Source organism: Cinclus cinclus, chromosome 1, assembly GCF_963662255.1.
Source record: "Cinclus cinclus chromosome 1, bCinCin1.1, whole genome shotgun sequence".
NCBI lineage: Eukaryota > Metazoa > Chordata > Aves > Passeriformes > Cinclidae > Cinclus > Cinclus cinclus.
The window spans coordinates 57,520,830-57,535,319 of NC_085046.1; the positions used below are offsets into that span (position 1 = coordinate 57,520,830).

The 14,490-nt window shown below is 36.6% G+C and overlaps 1 protein-coding gene across 1 annotated transcript in view; it reads right to left on the minus strand.

Annotated features, from left to right (window-relative positions):
- Positions 1–14,490, minus strand: part of ADCY1 (adenylate cyclase 1) — a 151,450-nt gene that overhangs the window by 40,681 nt on the left and 96,279 nt on the right. The window contains exons 5-7 of the mRNA XM_062496246.1: positions 14,115–14,242; positions 7,937–8,095; positions 6,381–6,522 (exon numbers count right to left, since the gene is read on the minus strand). Of these exons, the coding sequence (XP_062352230.1) occupies positions 6,381–6,522; positions 7,937–8,095; positions 14,115–14,242 (429 nt within the window). The remainder of the gene's footprint in view (positions 1–6,380; positions 6,523–7,936; positions 8,096–14,114; positions 14,243–14,490) is intronic.

Genomic DNA, 14,490 nt, shown 5'->3' on the forward strand with positions numbered 1-14,490 from the left:
TTGGTTAATTCCATGCTGGGGGGAAAATAATCAAATCAGCCACAGGAAAGACATAAGCAGACAAAACCTGTTGGCTGTTGATGGAAAGATACAGAGTTTAGTAATTTATTGTAATATAGAAGGCAAATAATCTGCTTCATGCAACAAAGCTATATCAATTATCAGTAAAGGAGGATGCACTCCAAGACAAAAACACTGCCTTTTCAGGAAAAGTAATGAAAAATTTGTTTGTTTTCCTGGTACTCTGTGGTGATAGGACTGCAATGCAGGATGTTTAATATCTCATCAGTTTATGCTAGATGAAACAACAAAATATTAAAGTGATGTGACAGCCTTTGCCACTTTTCTTGCAGCTGTGGCATGAAAGTTAGAACAAATACAGAAAGGGTGATTGTGCACTGGAATGGGCTGCCCAGAGAAGTGGTGGAGTCACCACCCCTGGAGGGGTTTAAGAAAAGACTGGATATGGCACTCAGTGTCATGGTTTGGTTGAGATGATGGTGCTTGGTGATAGGTTGGACTTGATGATCTCAAAGGTCTTTTCCAGTCTAGTTAATTCTGTGTGATTTTGTGTGATTCTATGTGAATCTCAAGTTGCTGAATTTCTCCACATTCTATCATGAGCCAGAGAAATTGCAATCAACCTTTTGAGCTGTAAATCCATCTGCAGTTGACAATAAATTATGCCACAGGTGTGTACTGTTAATAATTGCTCTAGATAATTCTCACATTTCAAGAGTTTTTACATTTTAACTAGAATTTTCCAATGGATGTTCCTAAGCTGTGTTTGCTTATTAAGAGTCGTCAGTCTTTCAGCTTTTTCCTGAAATTCAAAAAACTGAAAATAGTAATTTCCTCTTCCTCAGACATTGCTTTAATTTCTCTTTTCAGATAGACTACTGGTTTTTGGATTTTTTTGCTACGTTTAGTTTTTGGGCAAAAATAAAAATGTAGTTTTAGCCATCTGCATTGAAATGTTTAGGGCATGATTCAACACAGCAAACCAGACAGGACACAGAGCACCATATCTCTAACCAGCATCCACTTTCCTCGGGCTAGATAACTAAAATAAGGATCCAGAAAAAAGAAAAAAAAAAGAAAAAAGAAAAAAATAAAAATAAAAAATAAAAGTGGTATTTACCTGGATTTTCAGAATGGTCATAGTATTGCTCAGACACTTCAGATAAGAAAGCAGGGCTATCCAAGCTACAGAAAGAATTTTCTGAGACTGATTAGCATGGCTTTTTATGTACATGGTAAGGTAGAAGAGAGAAATGTCAATCTCTTCAGAGAAGCAGCTCATTTCCAGAGGGAAAACAGATATGATGCTCACTTTAATGGATTTTTCATGACTGTCCATCTTTCTGTGCTATTCAAATAGTAAATGCAGATGGCATGTGATTTACACTGCCACAAATAAAAGATAACGAATATATTTGAATACCCCATTGGTGAGTAACTCACTAACACAGTACAAGAAATTTTGCAGATGACGATTTGCAATCTGTTGGAAGGTAATTATTGATTATGTTTGAGGCAGACTGTAAAATTCAAGACACACTTATGAATATACAGGAATAATTTACAAGTTGCATCTAAAGTGCTTCCCTATGATTTTTGCACCCTATGACCTCCATTCCTGGACACAGGTCTATTGCTGTTAATGGTACACAGCATTATTTGGTTTTGCCTTGTCTCTGGAGCTGGCAAAGTTACACCATGAAGCAGCATCCTTTAAAGCTGGCAATGGGCAACAGTGATGGCAGGCCAACTTCTGTATAGGCAAAAACTAGCACATCCTGAGAAAACTTTCCCTTCATGAAAACTTGCTTGGCTATCTGTAGAAGTAACTTAAGAAATTTTACTTAATTGGTTGCGCTGAGCTGTTTTCTCAGCTGGTGAAATAATGAGTCCTTTCAAAACTAGAGAGGTGCTACCACAGAGTGAATTGCTGCAATAAATACAAAGTGAGGCTAAGTAAAAAACCACTCAGATATCACTGAGGTTGGATCCAAACCATATAGGTGTTTTACTGCAGGAGAATCAGACGTTGTAGAGCAATCAAAGAAATGATGCAGACAGTCCAGCTGAGTCCCCTACCTCTGCTGTGCTTCTGGGAGTAAGCTACATCAGTAGGAAAACAGGCAAAGATACTTTGATTAATGTCATTGCTGACAATGAAAGAACAGATGAAAGCCAGATACACTCTATTAAAAAAAATGAAATTAAAATTAATTAAATTTTAGGCAAACAGTTTGAAATTCATAACATGAGTAGTTGGGCGGGTTACCAAAAATAATAAGTAGAAAAAGTTATTTAGCTGGTCTAAGCAGTGTTACAAAGTTCTTGTAAGGGACTCTGAGATTAAGAGACATGGCCTAGATATTTTTTTTTCTTGAAATAAAATCCATGTAAAGTAATATTTGCTATAATTCACAAAGTTAGAAGTTTTTGAAACTAAGAGAATGATCATGTTTCTAAAGCATGGAGTATGAATGAATCTTGTGAATATATAATATATTAAATTTTATATATTAAGTAGAAATATATGTTTTTCTCTCTGAAACAAATCTCCTTTAAAAGCCCAAGGCATTTATGTGTGTGGTCAGACTCGTGTCTTCTTACATAAATCAAAATTCTTAAATTTTCTTTCAGTGCAGTATTTTTGTCACATGACTAAGTATTAATATCAATATAAAATATCAAGAAGACATAATCAAACTGCAGAGAAAAGTGATGGCTTTTCAAAACTGGTAACTTTATCAGGGTATGTTTCAGGGAACACATTTTGCATTATACAAAAGTGCATTTGCATAAGTTTTTAACCATGAAAGATGGTTTAATCATCAAAAAAAGACTTTTAATTAAAAAAATTCTGCCTTTGGAAATCAGATTAATTATTTAAGTGTGTTTAGGAGCTGAATGTAATCTAATCAATTATGCATAAATATTGCTTAATAAGAACAACAATGGAATAATAAAATGGTACAGGTTGGAAGGTACCTTAAAGATCATCTAGTTCCAAAGCCTTGCTGTAAGCAGTGACAACTTCCACAACTTCCACTAGACCCATCTAATCTGGCCTTGAACACTCTCAGGTTTGAGGCATCCACAGATTCTCTGGACAACCTGTTCTAGTGTTTCTCCACCCCCACAGTAAAGAATTTCTTTCTAACAATTAGCCTAACCAACCTCTTTCAGTTGAAAGCTATTACTCCTTGTCCTAGCACTACAGCTCCAGCTGAAGGGTCACTGGCTTCCCTGTAGGCCCCCTTCAGATACTGGAAATTGCTGTGAGGTCTCCATACAATCTTCTCTTCTCCAGGCTGAAGAGCCCTAATTTTCTCATCTTTGTAGGGAAGGTGCTCCAGTCCTCTTGTCAACTTTATGGTCCTCCTTTGGACTTGGTCCAACAGTTCCCTGTACTTATGTGGGGGTACCAAAACTGTACATAGCACTCCAGGTGGGGTCTTACAGAGGAGAGCAGAGAGACCTGCTAGCCACTCTCCTTTTGAGGCAGCCCAGGACACTGTTGGCCTTCTGGGCTGTGAGTGCACACTGTCAACTCATGTCAAGTTTTCATCAACCATCACTCCCAAGTTCTTATCCACAGGGTATTCTCATTCAGCTCTCTCTCCAACCTGTAGGTGGATAAATTACCCTGACCCAGCTGTCACTGGCTTTATTTACCTTCATGAGGTTCACACAGCCCCACCTCTCAAGCCTGTCCAGGTCCCTCTGGACAACATCCCTTCCTTCCAGTGTGTTGACTGCACTACACAGCTTGGTGTCATCAGAAAACTTGCTGGGGTGCACTGTACATGTCATTGACAAGGACGCTGAACAGTATTGGCCTCACCACTGACCCCTGTGGGACACCACTTTTCACTGGTCTCCAGGTGGACAGTAAGCAGTTGACTGCACAGACTAACAGATAATAATAGACTAATATGTTCTTTACCAAAATAAAAACTGTATCAAAACAAAAATAAATGTATTCCCTCAGTGGCTGCTTAGCAGCGGTCTCATATTGAACCAGCAAGCAGATCAGATCACAGAAGTTAGCTGATTCAACAGAAGATTTTAAAAATGGGAATAATTTATCATTTGTTCACATTTAAAATGTAACTGGTCCATGAATGAGTCATCTTACACTGCTATTATCATTCTTGGCTAGAGTGACAGTGATGAAAAATTTTCCTGTCAGACCAAATATAGAAGAATGTGGGGCATGTGTCTTCTAAACAAATAATTTTTAACAAACCTCCAAGTGGTCTTATTTTTGCTTCAAATTCAATGTATTCTTGGTCATCTCTTGCTCATAATATTGATTTTCATTCCACTTGGTATCATGCCTGCCTGAGCCAGCTCATGTTAATGTCAGAGATGATATATAAAGAACAAAAACTGCATTTCAGCTGATGAGGTTCAAAAGGAAGGAATAAAATATTAAGTCAGAAGATACCTGAATTCACCAGGTGCAACTCTGTCTTGTTTGTGTTTCATGGGTAGCCTTCTATTTTTATGTCTCTGAAGAGGCAATGAATGAATTGGGGTAGGAGGGAACAGAAGGCATTTATTTAGAAAGCAAATGTAGCTATTTTGTAGCTCGTGGTCAGTGACCATTGTGCAAGTATACAAAGACAGGGATGTGCTGAAGAACAGCACAGCGGCATGCTGATTGACCTGCGAGCCCAGTGGAGAAGCCAGCCAACACCAGCAAAATTCATGAAGTGCTTCTTTCTTGGCTGACACGCCACTGATGAGTGCTGGAGAGCTACTGTTAGTCAAGGTTTAGAGCAGCATCTGCCATCTCCACAGACTCATCAGTGGGTAAGATGGCATTTGGATTTATGCAGCTGATGACAAACCGAGGAGTCCTTTCCCAGCAATCACCAGCAGTTTCTCAGCAATCTTGCAAAGACAAAGAGACGCGTGCTCTCACAGCACTATACTCTCATTGTTGCACATTAAACATGCATTGACCTGGCTTCCTTCCACATGTGATTATCAAGATTCTGTTCCTCAGTCACCGGTTTTTGTAGCAGAATTGACACAATACAGTTTCTCTATGTATAAGTCACACTAATTCCCTTTGTCTCGGCTTGTCTTTTTGCACCAATTTTTGGAACAATTTTCCAAAATTCCTCTAGCTATTTCCTCAATATGAGATGAAACCTGATACATTGTAACATAAAAATAAAATTATACATAGTGCTAAAGGAGTGGAAACAACAGGAAACCAAGACAAAAAATCTAGCAGCAAGAAGCAACACACCTACCTTACATAAACTCTCCCTTGCATTTTCTTTCTTATTGGGATTGATTAATTTAGGAAATACTGATTTCTTAAAAAATGCTAGTCCAGATTTCAAGAAAGCCACCAAAACCCACTGACTGCCAAAACAGAATTTAACTGTTTTCCCACCTGTTTTCTTTCATATTATCTAAAACTGAATTTAATCCTATATACCAGAGGAACAAAATGTGATATGATGGGATTTTCACAGTGGATGGGAAAACTCCATCTCTGTAATACGAAGATGCTTTAGAGGAGGTACATAAAATCACTCTTGCACCAGCCTTTCCAGAATAAAAAAATGTGATTTTTCAATCCCAGAATCAAATTACCCTGGTGACTGGACTCCCAACATTTCCATCAGGGTCATCAAATTAAAACCAAAAGACTGATTGCAAATATGAAATTCAAGATGACCTGTTTCTCTGTGGTTATGTTTTTCTCAGATACTTGATGGTTAAAACCCTCAAATATGAAGTTCTGACAGCTTAAAAACTTGGTGTGTATACAGACATCACTTTAAAATCTGACAAGTACTTTCAGAACTGGGTAATATAATTTTCCTCTTGAAGGTTAACATCCCTGAATTAAACTTACTCGCACAGAGTTTCAGAAAATATGGGTGCAAAAATCTGTATCCCAAATTCTCTGGCTGAGATAAGAGGCAATAAAGTTTCTCTTGGCCTGTTAAGCATGTTATGATAGATAACTTCAAAGATAAGCCTCATCTGATGTAAAAAAAGGTTTACCAAATTGAATCCATTAAAATGACAGTTATGGAGTTTCGAGACTCCTACTGAGGTCACAAGAAACATTTTTCAGTTTCTTTTCAGCTGCACTCAGTAAACAGTTGAGGACGAAAGGTGTGACTATAGTTGCACCTGTTAGAAAACCACTGTCACCACCTCATCACATGCTGAGACTCAAAATGTTACCATCACACTGCTGGGACTTCAAGAATGTTTGAAAAGCTTTCAGGGAATAAAGAAACAACAACAAAAATAATCTAACATTGTCTTAGCTTTCAGAATAGCATAGAACAGTTTTTAAATTATGAAAATATATCACTGAATTAGCTTACCTTCCTACGATGGGATGGCACAATAAAATACGTTTCAATATTATGCTTCTTCAAGAAACTATTCCTTTCATGACCATATCCTGGTTCTACCTCATAGTCCCCATTTAGGCACTCTAAGGTGGTCTTTGTAATGTGTACTTTCCTGGAGAGAAAAATTAGACATTATTGTTTAAAGCAAAGATACATTATGAGCTATTTGTTACTGAAATTCACTCCTGTACCGAAGTTCATAAAGAGGTCAATAGGTTAGTTTACATGCAAGACCACAGGTTTGATTTTAAAAGAAAGAAAAAGAAAAAAAAAAGTTTTGTCTTGCATTTTTAGCCCAATTGAGTATAGAAAATTATGTATTACATGCATTTTCTAAACTTGCCCAAAGTGAACTTGGGCAGAAAGAAGACTGCTGATGATCCAAATCTGATTGCGGATTTGCTGATTTGTAGAAAGTGAGAGTCTGCACATCATCTACATTGTGTGACTTTCTTAAGTTTTTACCTCAACAGCTGCTTGGAAAAACATCCTGCTGTTTGAAACTTGTGACATCACACTCCAAACCTCTCTTGTGTATAAAGCAGAAACTTCTTTTTCTGATTCACTTCGCATCTCTGACTCATATCATTCATCCACTCTGTTTTGTAGGCAGCTTTCTGATTCCCTTTATTTTGGCAACACACCCATCTTTAATATTATTTCTGGGTTTTCTTATCCTGAAAAAGTTTTCACATTTTCTCCTGAAAGACTCCTTGTATTTGAAATATATTTCGGACAAGGTATCTGAAAATATTTTACAGCTTTCCTCTAATAAACGTGTTCAGATTTTTTTCCACTGGGTAACTTTAAGATAATGAACACATAAAATACACTGTCAAAATTATCTGAAGCAGATTATGCAATAAACAGAAATTCATTCATCATTACCACAAAAAATTAGTTGGCTCCTTTGTCCTTCTGTACAACAATCAAGATCTCATAAAAATCAAAAAGGGGACGGCAGGTCCTAGTCCAAATGTGAGCTATGCACAGAAAACCTATGCACCTTTGCAAATGTTGACTGTGTGTATTTAAATTGTGTTCAAGGCTGTGCAATGAGTACTTTAAGTTCCAGAACATGCCCCATGGGTTGGCTGCAGGTTTATGTGCTACTGTGCCATTTGCAAATGTCATTAATATCTGAGTTCTGAGTTCATAAACAAGTATATCTTTTCTATACCACATGACTAGTGTTGGAAATCTTGGCATGTAAAAGGAGCAAGGCATCCTGTCTCCCCCCTCAAAGTACAGAGGTGTGTATAGAGGCTAAAAAATTCCTGGAAGAGCTACAGGGTTTTACTTTTTGTTTGAAAATGTTTTGCATCTAATCTAACCTATTGCTTACACAAATATCAAGATAACTTGGAAAATTCTACAGGATAAATCAGATAATACATTGATTGCTCCTGCCATACACAATCCTTTTCATCAATAGCAATTACATTGCAAATGCCTCTAAAAAGGAAAGAAATTCTTCACCCATACTGTTTCCTATTTTTTTTGCTGAGGTCCTTTTTCAGACTTACCCAGGCAGTCCTCCAGCTTCCATTACATTAGCTAACGTCACATCATTCGACCAGACATCATATTGCCATTTTCGGAGACCCAGGACCCCACAAAGCACCCTGCCTGTATGCAATCCAACTCTCATGTTGAGATCAACCTCTGTGGCTTCTGCAACAGATCTGTAATGGACAGCATCAGAATATTAATATTTTGATAATTAATATTTAGATGATGACTGCTCTTCATTTTCTCTGCTCCCAAAATTAATGTATGCATTTATACATGACTGAATAGAAAGGGTCTTATAAAACCTGAAATGGTATATTCAGGTACTGTTCTCTACCTTCACTAGCTTCAAAGCCCTAATTGTAATTTCAAAAAAAAAATTTTATTGGCTGTGTTTTAATTACTGTTGAACCAAAATCTCAGCATTTCTAAATTTCTTGACCATTTCTGTGAGAAAAGAGGTACAAATAGACACTAGTTGAGATGGCCAATGTGTAAGTAATTATTCCCAATCTACTACATTTTAATCGGCTCAATTACCCAGTTACCAGAGTACAGGACAAAGAAAATGATGAAAGTAATAAACCATTGTAAGAACAGCAGAGTGATTATAAACACTAATATTTTCCCAAAGCTTCTGTAAGAGTGGCACCAAAACAACTCGTAACTAGTCTTGCACCTGTAAATTAAATCTAACGTTCAGAGATTTTCACTGCCTAGCTGGTAAAGGATGAATCAATCTGCAGAACTGTTATTAAAAGAATATTTTTTTGATGCCACAATAAGGAAAGACTCTTCATTTCTGTGAATGAAGGGCATGCTATGACTTGCACTCTTCATGAAGTTGCGAACACTGAAAATGCACCATGGAACAGTCTTAAATATTACATTATTTGGAATAACACTGCATATAGCTATTTTCAGCTCTTTCTGTTAGAGAAACACCTGTCATTCCACAGTCCAGTTGCTGTCCGAAAAGTTATACTATCTCTGAATAATGGAAACTGACTTTTCAGTGTAAGAATTTAATTTAACTTGATTTTCCCAATTTGAATTTTCCAATTCATTTAATAGAATTAAATATAATTTAACAGAAGACCTTAAAATGGTACTCTAGCTATAATTTTCCCTTGACCTTCATTGACCAATTTTTTTTTTAAGTATCATCCAGTTATACTGGATTTTGCAGAGATGCCTTTAGAAAGAATTTTCAACTGTTTCAGAAGTTTCACTTGTTTAAATACTATTAACAGAAAGGTCAACATAAATCGAGGTGTGGGATGTGCAGCCAAGATATCTGGCCTCAATTTAAATAAGAAACTCTTCACCTATGAAGTGCTGAAGTACGTGCCATGTCAGCCATCACTAATGTGAGTACCATGGAGATCTCCTTTGTCCCCATAGGGAATCTGGGCACAATACACTTTTCAGTCATATTTTATGCAACAGCACAGAAAGGCTTATGCACAGCTTTCTGAAAGATTGATAATTTCCTTGTCCTATTCCTACTCACTGCAAGTCAGCTTACTCAGTATCTGTTCCCTGACTTCAAGGAATCCTAAAGGGATTCTAGTGTTACAAAGCTTTGTTGTGCACACAGTCTGACAAAACTCTGAAGAAATGAAAGACCCTAATAACATCAGCCACCTAACAATACGCAACCACACTTTGTATCTTCACCTGAGCATGTGTACTGTGTCATTAACACACTGACCTTACACGAAGACCATACCTTGCAATCCAAAGTCCTACAGGATTACATCTTGCCTGCCTATGTTCTCCTGCATAACTAAGAACCTATGCAATAATCTTAATTAATGAACCCGCAGAAGTTTGAATTTCTCTGTTCCCAAATGAGTGTGGGCTTTTTTTTGTTGGTTCCTTCCCTCCTCCTCCATTTAAAAAAGCATATAAAACCTCAGACTGAATGCATGTGGAAAGACAGCGAAATTCAGACACTGATAAAGTCCACTCAAGGCTTTGTCTAGCTGGGGGAAGTTTAATCTCCTTTTAGGAATTTTAATAGAATAACAAAATGTAAATGAAAAAAGATGAGCAGAAAAATACAACATGGCTGACCACACTCCTCCTTGTTAAACAAGCTGTACTGTATAACACACCAACAAAGTAGAATCTGAGAACACTTCATGTTTTGAACAAAACATTTCCATAAGCAGTCACTTAGTCATAAATCTAAATTGAGAATGCATTTCTACATCTTCCCCAGAAGACACAATGTGTTTCAGAGATGCTCTCATTATTAAATTTGAGCAGGGAAAAAAAAATCATGAACAGTTCATTACATTTTTTTATTTTATCTTGTAGACCTTTGTGCTTTTTATGCAGATAATTTCCATAAATATACCCCACTGAACTACAAAAAAAATGAGGAATATTAGGAAATATATAAAAAAGACACATCAAATTTAAATTCAGAGCAGTACAATGATCATGTTCCCAAACAACATCATTTCTACAATAAAATACCACAAAAATGTCCACTGAGGTATTTTAAATTATAAATACATTTCTAAGGAAATATCAGCACTTCACAAAGAAGTCAGGAAAAGGAAAAAGGAGTTTCTCAAATAAATTATTCATTATAACTTGTTCTCTCATAACTTCCTATACTAAAGTTTTCCAAATGTTAACACAAAAGTAGGCCCAGAAACAAATGAAAATCAAAAACCAATTTCTTTTAAAATCGGTTTTCTTTAGAGTCTGAGCAACTTGCTAACAAGAAAAGCATCTACCCTGACAGCTTGAGTATCCTATAAAACCTGTAAATTTTAGTTCCCTCCTTGACAACAAATATTTTATGTGCTACTACAAGCCATGAAAATAATTTAGATCACCTGCAGAACAGCTCCAAACCTGTGCTCCTGAGCATTCAAGAGAAAAACAAAAAAGCTCTGCATGCCAATTCTTGTAATTATTTAAGTCTTCCCTTTAGGTCTAAAAATGCCTTCGGAAATGAATGTTTCCTGGTTAAAGGCACAGATGTGATTTCTGGTTCAATTACATACACTTCCCCAGAGTACTGCTCAGCTGCAGCAGAGCACTAGGACAGAGTCAGGGCTGTTGAAGAGATGCTGGCTGGCTTTAGCAGAGGTGCAAGCTGACTAAGCTTCCACCAATGGTACACAGCTTCTTCAAAAGGCAGCTGGCTAGTTCTCAAAAAACTTGAGGTCAATTCACTCCCGCCTGTTGAAACATTTCCAGGCCCTGGACTTTTGGATGACTGGGGAAAAGCTTCAAGAATGTTGACATTTAGGAAGTTAATGCTTGTGTCTGTTTCCTGAGACAAAAATTCCTGGGGTACTTGGCCTAATACAGTGTTCATAACCAAAGTGATGACATATTAGAGACACTAATGAATATGATCATTTTAATTTTATTACTAAGAAAAGCTTGGCAGTCAAAACTCATATGGTAAGAGCAACATTGCTGGTATTGAACATTCCACTCATTGCCATGGTGCTTTAAATGACTCTAAAGTAGAAAAAGCACCTGGTCTGTACTCAGGCACTGACACAATAGATGCAGAAATTCTTTTGGAATGGAAGCAGAACATAATGTATCTGTTTTGTCAGTTTTTTAGAAACAAAAGCTCCTCCTGTAATTATTTTGGTTCTGTTCCCTTGAAAAAAACACTTTGAGGAAGATGGATGACATTGTGAAAATTATAATTATTTTATAATACTTTGAAAATTATGTTCTCAGATGATACATTCAGCACCATATTGTAGGATACTTAAATAATAGTTACACAGAACATAAAGATAATTAAATGTATCAGTTTATATGAACACATTCAACACAGTCCAATCACAGAACCATCAGTTAGACATAGAAGTTTATATTCCTTGATTTTCCAGGAAAGAAACTCTTGTTAGTAAATATCTCTTGGATAGACATTTTAGACAGATCCATCACATGAATCACAGTTCAAGTGATTTTATTTATTTATATATCCCAGGTAACATGACAAATCTATCACTAGGGATGACAAATTCCAAGCATAAATTTGCAGTGCCAAGACCTAAAATCTACAGTAAAGTGAATGGACTTAAAAAAGACTATCAGCTGGCATCTACCTCTGCATGATAGGGGCAAGTTTAAAAAAAGTGACTTTGTATCTCATGGAGCTGATAAACAAAGCCTAATAATGATACCAATATAATATAAAATGCTGCATTCTGACTTCACTGCCAGAAGCTCCTGAGTTCTCATTTACTAAACATATTTTAAAACAAATTGGTCTGGGGAATCCATCTTCTAACTTTGGTTTCTGTGAAGGAGAGAGACTAACTGTGCTTATACATAAAAAAATGCAGAATAGGTCCCTAGCTATAGAACAACCCTAAGTAAATCTGACACTATCTTAAAACCTTGCCCTCATACCCATCTTGCTCTCTCACTATGCTCTGACCACTAGCTACGCAAAAGACCTAAAATCTATGAATTCTTTAAAAAATAAAGTCTTTCAATGGCCAGTTGCCTTCTACCACAACCTCTGACTAAACATATCTAGATAAAACACTACAGCTCAACCACCTAAAATTGCAAAGTTGCTGATGCTGCAAGGGACCTCTGGAAATCATCTAGACCAACATACTTGCTTAGGGAACAGCCAGCTACAGAAGTTTGCCCAGAACTGTGCCCAGCTGGGTTTAAACTTCTCCAAGGACACAAATGCCACGTCTTTTCAGTGGAACCTCTCGAGTATCTGACTACCTCTGCAATAAAAAAATAATAATAATAAAAAAAAGGGCTTTCTTGCATTGAAATTGAATTTCTTGTATTTCAGTTTGTGCCCATTTCCTCTTGTGCTGGTACTGGATGTCACTGGGAAGAGTTTGGCTTTGTCCTTTTCACTCTCTCTCACTAGATATTTGTCTGCATTGATAGGAGTCCCTCTGAGCCTTCTCTTCTGTTCAGTCCCAGTTCATTTTTTCTAACTCCTTCTTTTAAGTTCACATCATCATGTCAGTAGCCAATAAAATATACCCTAAAAAGGGAACATGTTCATTTCTAAATAGTAAAACTGAAACATTCAAAAGAGTAAAGTTCCAATTGCTATATCAATCCCTTATTTATATGCATGAAATACAACACAACTAATGAATTAAAGATTAATGCTAGGTTTAAAAGAGGTTGAGAGCACAATCTATTGCTTGCCAGGGATTTGAAAAAACCCAAAACAAACCAAAGCACTTTTGAAAAATGTGTACAAGACCTGTACATCTAATTATGTTTCTAAAGGTCAGGGCTTCCTTAAAAATATACTGCTGAAAAAATACACATATTCTTTTAGGATTTTATAATTTCATAGACTGTAATAAATTATAGATTTAGAGATTGTGAAGTATTTTATCAATTTTACAATGCTTACAAGCATGATGAACTTGCACTGAGTAAGGCAGAAAATTAATTAATTTACCCAACTCTTCACACTCGGAGAGATTTTTTTAGTATTTTTAGCAAATGAAAAGGAGAACTGGGCAATACAGTAGTGAATAATTTTTCCATGTTTATCCTTTCCCTCCTACGTAATGAAATAGATCTCAGGCTTCAGCTAAAAGATCATTCACAGTTCTCTCACATCCATATTTTTTGCCTTGGCAAAATAATGACCAATTTAGATCTCTCAAGCATAAACAAAAATCTGGGCAGCAAAGTAAATTTCACATTACATTTCTGAAAATCAGAATAAATGAAAGCTTTAAACATTACATTAAAAAGGAATAATGAGCAGGTTATCATTTTGAGACTACAAACACATATACAACAGGCATACATCAGGACTGGTTTTGAGTTTACGTACTAGTGTGCAAAATGAGCAGTGTTTATCACTGCAAAACAACAAATTTGACTCCTTTCATTGTGGCAATAGGCAATAGGGCATATTTTCTTAATTCCCATTATCTTTCTGCCACCTATTCAGTACATGTATGTGCCCTACATACTCAGTTTGCACACTTACTCCTTACAGTGCTTAAATTGAGTGGAAAATCAATGTCTAGAGTGGCCATTCCTGAAATCAGAGTGCTGTGGCCTGAATGCAAGAGTGTGACTTGCCAGGTGAGTAGTGCTAGCAGACACTGATGTTTTTCTGAGAGCACACTTCCTGAACACCACAGAAGAGCTGTTGCAGCACTCCTGTCTGGGTTCATCATGCATGGTACTTACGTGATGGTGTCAATCATATCCAGTCCCATTTCAACACAGCAATGGGCATGATCTGTTTTGGGCTGGGTCAATCCTGATACACAGTAGTAACAGTCCCCTAGGATTTTTATTCTTCTGCAATGATTTTCCTTTCATAAAAACAGAATGGGAAAAGTTTTACTATTTATATAGATATTCCAATATTAACAGGGTAGAATTTTCTCTAATACTATGCAATAATTCAGGGAATCTTTCTGTGATTAAATGAGGCCATTTACAGTTAATGAAATCTGGATTCCCTGTACACAACAGCTGACACACACATTACTTATTTATAAATAGACACATATACACTGGACATCAGCCCTGCATTGTTCAAAACACATGGGTTAACACT